Here is a 6,868-nt window from a genome sequence, read left to right as displayed (position 1 = left end):
TGTGAGACCGGCGTTCGGGTCCGCGAGGGGGTAGGGGGGAACGGGGAACACGTGAACGCAGGAACGCGGGCGATTTTTGGAAACCGAAGTTGTGAATGTGGATGATGAGGGGGGGGGGGGCGGATCTATCGTACGGCTACGGGATCTATCTTACTTGTGGCTACTTAATCGCTAGATGCGCTACGGTTGATCGTCTCGCGTCGACGTCCCGCGATCGACGGGAATACATTACTTTCACGCGGCGAGCTTTTTCGTTCGATCTTGCCGCCCTCGCGGTCGGGTGGACGCGACGCGCGACGAGCTCGATTCTCACACGCAAGTAGCACCATATCAACAACAAACGTTCGTACTATTCAACGGAAGCCGTATAAAATCTGAAATATTGGTAACGCAGCATCTGCTCGAAACGTACGATATTAATAAAAGTAATTATCAAGAGTATTATTATTATTATTATTATTATTATTACTATTATTAGCGTTAATATTATTAGCATTAATATTACTATTAATATTATTAGCATTAATATTAGTATTAATATTATTAGCATTAATATTGCTATTAATATTAATAGTATTAATATTGCTATTAATATTAATAGTATTAATATTGCTATTAATATTAATAGTATTAATATTGCTATTAATATTAATAGTATTAATATTATTAGTATTAATATTAATAGCATTAATATTATTAGTATCAATATTAATAGCATTAATATTATTAGTATTAATATTAATAGCATTAATATTACTAGTATTAATATTAATAGCATTACTATTATCAGTATTAATATTAATAGCATTACTATTATATCAGTATTAATATTACTATTAATATTAGTAGCATTAATATTATTAGTATTAATATTACTATCAATATTATTAGTATTATTATAATTATTATTAATATTATCATTATCAATACTATTATTATTATTATACTTAGTCGTTCGGCAATACGTTCGTCGAGCTTGCCCTCGAGAATCCTTAAGGAACTATTTTGGCACTAGAATCCACCTCGGTCGCGTTAAACCTCTTTAAGCCTTTCCGGCCGACTTCCTCGAGTCGCGAGTCTCGCGCTTAAACGTATGGTCTCTTACGTGTACTGAATACCTAGGATCGTGTTTAATCTGGTTCCGATTAATCTCGAAGTTACATCTTAAATCGTGCCGAGCTAGATCTAACGGGGTCAGCGGATGGCGCGGACACTCCCGCCGCCTGCACTCCGACGACCTCGATGCCACACACGATGCCATCGATCGTTCGATCGATCGATCCAACCAGTTCGACCCAACTCGTGTTGGCCACTTTGATCAGCGTGTCGCACATACGACGCTTAAATATCGGCTAAATTACTCGTATCCTACGCCCTCGGAGACAATAGAAAATTCTTAGTAAATCTGGTTCGTTTTGTAAAACTGTGCTCGTCGACGGGCACACCGACTCCCATAGAACCGCTTACAAAATTCCCATGGAATGGCGCGCGCCGGGCCTCGCGCCGCGGACACCTGCTCCGCTAAAACGATTGCGAGACCTCGGAGACTCACTCTCTCTCTTCCCATCCCCCCTTCGAACCGCGTTTCCCTCCGCCGAGGAAATCCTGTCGAGGAGAATCGACGGGCGCGCCTTGGGAGAAACGAGGAGACGGGGGGGAACGCGGCGTGTCTCGAAAAAAAAACCTCGCTCGGGTACGCTACGCTTATCATAGTGATCCTGTCTTCGTGCGCGAACATGGACCACGCCATTTCGATCTTAACGGATACAAATCGTGCGGGTCGCTAGCGACCGGGACGGCGTTATTTTCAAGCGATCAGAGTCGCGAATCGTTCCGAAAGCGGCCCTCGTCCGCTTGGCGTCTCCTCGGCCGCTCCCTTTCGCCCCTCGCGGTCCGAAATCTTCGCACGCGTTTCTCCGACGTACCCTTTACCGGTCCATCGATCCATCGATCGCGTCGCGAACGGCTGCGAAACGGTGACAAGACTTTTACCGGCGCCGCGGGATTTCAGCGGAAACGTTTCCGCGAAAAAACGGCGCGACTAAGATCGATAGGGTCCCGCGGAGGGGACGGAGGGGTTGTTCGCGACCGGTTGATTTCCAGAGCGGACTTCCGGCGGCCGACCGCGGAGTCTCGGAAATTTTCCTGGCGCCCTCCGGTTCCTCTGCATTTTAAACGAGCCCCGGGGGCTTTTTCTCGTGGAACAGAGGCGGCTCGGCACTCCATCTCTCTCTCTCTCTCTCTCTCCCTCTTTCTCTCTCCTGGCAAACAGTCGAGACCCGTGCGCCGCGCGATTGCACGCGGCTCCGCGATGCTCCAAGCAGTTCCGCGCGGCTCCGAGCGCGGCTGCGGTCTGTCCGCGCGCGCGCGCACGCAGCCGCGGAATCCGCAGCGCGGCGCCGCGCCGAGTTCGTTAGCCGGCGATTGTTCTCCGCGGTTCGTACATCCTCGCTTTGGTAAATTTAACGGGTCGGGCTGGGCTCGAACGCGAAGAGAGGTAGAGAGAGAGAGAAGGAAGACAAGGATAGGAGAGACGGCGAGAGGCAACAGGGAGGAACGGGCGAGAGGGAGAGCGCGGGTTGGGAAACGGATAGAGCCAAGGGCTGCGAAACTGCTGGGAATCATTAGGATATATTGTCAATTCCGAGCGCTTTGAGTCCTCCGGCAGGGCCGTGCCGCGAGCCGCGGGCCCCCCGGAGCCCGGCAATTTGCCCGGATCGGTATCGCGGAACCGGTGATTTTCTTCGATAATTTTATCGTCCGGCGAGCACACCCTCCGACCACTCGAGCGCGGAAAACCGCTCGAAGCTCGCCCCGCCGCGGAAACGCGATAACTGGCCGCCGTCGCCGCCGGAACCTGCTGTTTCCCCCGAATTCGAAGTCTCCACCAACCGATGGAACTTTCGCCGGTTAGAAGACGCGGCCGTGGTTGCAGCGGCGCCGATGGATCGTGTCTAGAGCGTAGAGCTTCCTCGGCCGGTCGGGCGAGAGAGTGTCTTCGTCGTTTTGATTTCGCTCCGTGCTGCTCTCTTCGCCGACTGCGTCGAGTTCCCGCCAGAAAATCGCGGGCCTCCGGCGTTCACGGTCGTTCGATGTCCTGCCGTTTCGAGCCGAGTCGGATCGGGCTGGTTGTCCGGACAGCCCCATTAACTCTCCTTCTCCTCGATCGGGCTGACTTCGTTCTGGAGCAGCTCGAACTTCGGGCTCAGACCGGGCAGTATGCTCTTGGTGCTGGTCTTCAGCTGGTTGTAGATGTCCATGGACTTCTTCCGGTCGAGGTCCAGGCTCTCCTCGATCAGCCGCGGCGGGATGCTCCCGCTTCGCTTGTGGCTCGGCACGAACGTGCTGCCCTCCGGCTTCTGGTCCTTCGGCCTCTCCTCCTTGTGCTCGGGCGTCAGCGTCCCGTTGCCCAGCTTCCGCTGCTGCTCCTGGAACGTGTCCTCCTGCACGTCGTCCTTCAGCAACGCCCCCGTGATCACCGGCTTGCTCTCCAGCTTCGCGGCCTCCTTCGCCGACTTCTGGTCCGCGATCAGCTTCTTCGGCGTCGCGCCGTTCACCTGCAGGTTCGGGTTCGAGCGCACCGTGTCCGTCGAGACGCTCGCGTCCGTCGAGTCCTGCTGGTCCATCGAGCCGCCGGAACCCTGCGACACGTCCAGGTTGTTCCGCTTGCCGGGTATCGAAGGCTGAAACGGGAGCTTCGTTATACGGGGGCACCTGAATCGTCCGCGGGATATAACACAACTTTGTCCTCCTCCTCCTTCGGCCTCTTTCGAAAGTATTTGGGACGTCTGCTTTGGGACATCGTGTGAATCGTAATGTTTCATTCGGTTTAGGGAGTTGGTTACGTGTCTGTAATATGGAATTGTATTGTTGGAAGTACGTGTTCACTATTTAGCTGCGGCGATCTATTTTTGAGATCAATTTTGTAGCTTTTTAGCGATCACACATGGCGCAGTTTCTTTCGGCAAGTTGTTGCAGAATTGTTCTAAAATGTGCGAGATTTATGAATACGTTTCGCAAAAGCACATTTTTTAGTTTAAATTGTAGGAGAAGTATTTTTGTTGTAAGATGTAAAATTGGTGTTTAATTGCGACGCGTATATACGTCGTCCGCTGTTGAGAGGTTATGTTGTAGACTGTGGATTTTATGCGTTTAAAATTGGGTAGTTATAATTTAAAATATTATAAAGTTTAGAGGAATTTAAAAATGTCAGTCTATCATTTTTGACCTGTTAAAAGGATTAATAATTAATTTAGTTTCTATTTCTTGCAATTCGTGCAGACGGTTTCTATTTTAGCATAAAAATCCACAGTCTAATTATACTATTTATTGTATTTTATTGTATTTTATTCATTCTGATCTGGATTACTCGTGTTTATGTAACATTTGTTTCTTACTTAATGCCATAGAATATACTGAGAAATTTTGAACGTTAAAACCTGAGACACCCTGTATATATGTACTTCTTACAGTTTAACCCTCTGAATACCGAGCAACGATATATCGTTCTTCGCTAAAATCGAGAAAACGTTGTTCTCTTTATATTATTGATAAATAACAGTTACATTTCTTAATTCTTTGTCAATTATTTAATTATTAGATTGTACAAAATTTTTCTCATTCCTTACCGAAACTTTACCAAACTGTATCAAACCTAAGAGGGTTAAATTTAACCCTGCAATTCAACACTTTGAAACAAATGTAGAAAATCGTAAGAATTTTCCATCAGCTTATATCACGGTTATTCTTATACTTATTTTTACATCGCGATTTACAATGTATATATTTATTTTTGCGTTTAATAATCCATACATTTATCTTTATATTTATTTAACATTCAGTAAGCGTCCAGATACTTTCGTCGAAGGAGGATGGACGGAGAGGGAGGATTGTACAAGGGATGATCCGAGGCATCCCTGGAATAATGGGTTTACTCACGCTCTCGTCGGCGTCCTTCTCCATGCTGGACGTTTTCGACACGTTCAACAGCGTCTTCTCGGTGTCCGGCGACTTATCGAATTCCACCCACTTCGAGGCGCCCTCCAGCTTCCGTGAAAGCGTATCGGACTCGTAACTACCGCCGTACACCGGATAACCCAGATGGCCGGCATCGTACTCGACTTGATTTCCATAACGATAGCTGGGATTCACGGAGCCCTGGCTGGAGATCGAGAGATCGGACTGGGACAGTCCGGTGTTCGTGCTGCCGAATAGTCTCGTGTTCTCGAAACCTGCATCGCGGAGATAGGGCCACAGCTAAATTAATTGCTCCCTCGGACAACAACAACAGGGTGAAGGAACGGTTTCCCGTGAAGCTGGGGATAGCGGCGCGGAGGGGGAGAGAGGGCGGGCTAGAGATTGTACGGGCATTTTTCGATACCGGATGATCGATCCTCCGGGATTTCTTCTCGGTGCACCAGGGCCTGCTGGTCGGTGACGTCTGCGGTCACGTCGTCGGTGGAGCCTTTATTGGGCTTCGCGTCGTCCGGCTGATAGCTGGCCTGCACCTCCACCACGAACGAGCACCCGTTATCTTGGTACCTGCGGTTTCTATTATCCTCCATCGTCACCTGAAACACCGATCCCGTCCGGTTCGTTAGAGTTTTTCCAGGCTACGCCGTGGGCCGAAAAAAAGAAAGAACGAACCGGCCGTTTATTATCGGGCCCTCGTAAAAAAGCCCGGCTCGCTCGGCGGACGGGCATTAATCAACACCGTGAGGGGTGGAGGAGGAGGAGGAGGAGGAGGGTATCGAGTCCGCGAGAGCCAGAGTTTTCGGCGACGTTCGTCTCGAGCCCGGGACGGACCGTTTCACGGGGAATCGATACAACACGCGGGCACACGGCGTTGATTTATTCGGGGCGCACGAGGGGTTGTCAAACATCGGCGGAGCGGCGGAGCCGGCCGATAAAAGCGGGCGCGCGGAACGCCGAACAATGCGCCGCATCGAAACTAGGAAATTAATTTCCACTCCGTAGATTTCCTGGCCGATGTTTCTAGTTTACCCGTGCAACCCCTGTTCCCCTCCCACCCACCGCCGGCCACCCTCCGCCGGAGGGTGTATAAACGCGACCGCCCGCGGTAGCCACTCGACTCGACAGACCACAGAATTAGTTCCCGCTATTGTTCCGGCCGGGCTTCCTCGGTCCGACTCGTTCCTCTCTGGTTCGTTCGCAAGCAAGCCCCCTCCCCTCCGCGCCGTCTCACCCCGCGGCCGGCACGGCTTTGAGTTATCGGGACCGTCAGCCCGAACCGAGCCCAGACTCGCCGGGAAATCTTCGGCGAGAGCCGTCGTTCCCAGGCATTCCGGCGTCGAGGGTGTCCGACAGAGCTGATTCCGCTCGCCGCAAATCGCTCGGCGATCGGTTAATTTACCGCTCCTCGAATCACTGTCCGGTTCAACCCTTCGGTTTCGAGACGGCGCGACGATGGATAATCCGCTGCTTTCGAGCTGCTTTAGCGAGCGAAAAGCGTTCGCGGAACACGTTCGCGCGGCGCCCAAGTTTTTCCGGATAGAAAGGGAAGAGTCCCGGGGAAAGTTCTCCGAAGGAATAAGCGAATTTGGTTAACCCTTAGCGCTCCGAAGGCTCCGCTACGGAGACGTTTGTTATTTGTTCCGTAACTCCGAAGGCTCCGCTGCGGAGCCAAATGTTTTTAGCATACGTTATCGTCGGCGTTAGTAATTGTTATCTGTAGTTAAAACGTGCTAAGTCTGTATCATTACGATTAAACCATTCTTTTTTTTACCTTTTCTATAGTTAGCAACATGGAGACGGACGACGCGAAGCCCGTGATACCGAAGACGTATTTGATTTCGAAGAGTTAAAAGACATTGTGGAAGACAATGTTGGTTATGATTCTGACACTTCG

At 50.2% G+C, this 6,868-nt stretch overlaps 1 protein-coding gene across 1 annotated transcript in view; it reads right to left on the bottom strand.

Moving 5' to 3' along the window:
* Positions 1–812: 812 nt before the first annotated feature.
* The window catches only part of LOC143258730 (uncharacterized), a 114,990-nt gene continuing 108,934 nt past the window's right edge, over positions 813–6,868 (bottom strand). Inside the window, exons 6-8 of the mRNA XM_033474369.2 lie at positions 5,381–5,570; positions 4,939–5,231; positions 813–3,683 (exon numbers count right to left, since the gene is read on the bottom strand). Coding sequence (XP_033330260.2) covers positions 3,147–3,683; positions 4,939–5,231; positions 5,381–5,570 — 1,020 coding nt within the window. The 3' untranslated portion in view covers positions 813–3,146. The remainder of the gene's footprint in view (positions 3,684–4,938; positions 5,232–5,380; positions 5,571–6,868) is intronic.

This window comes from Megalopta genalis, chromosome 4 (assembly GCF_051020955.1).
Source record: "Megalopta genalis isolate 19385.01 chromosome 4, iyMegGena1_principal, whole genome shotgun sequence".
NCBI classification, from domain to species: Eukaryota; Metazoa; Arthropoda; class Insecta; order Hymenoptera; family Halictidae; genus Megalopta; species Megalopta genalis.
Note: the sequence above shows the minus strand (reverse complement) of the source record. Positions and strands in the feature narration are given on the sequence as shown.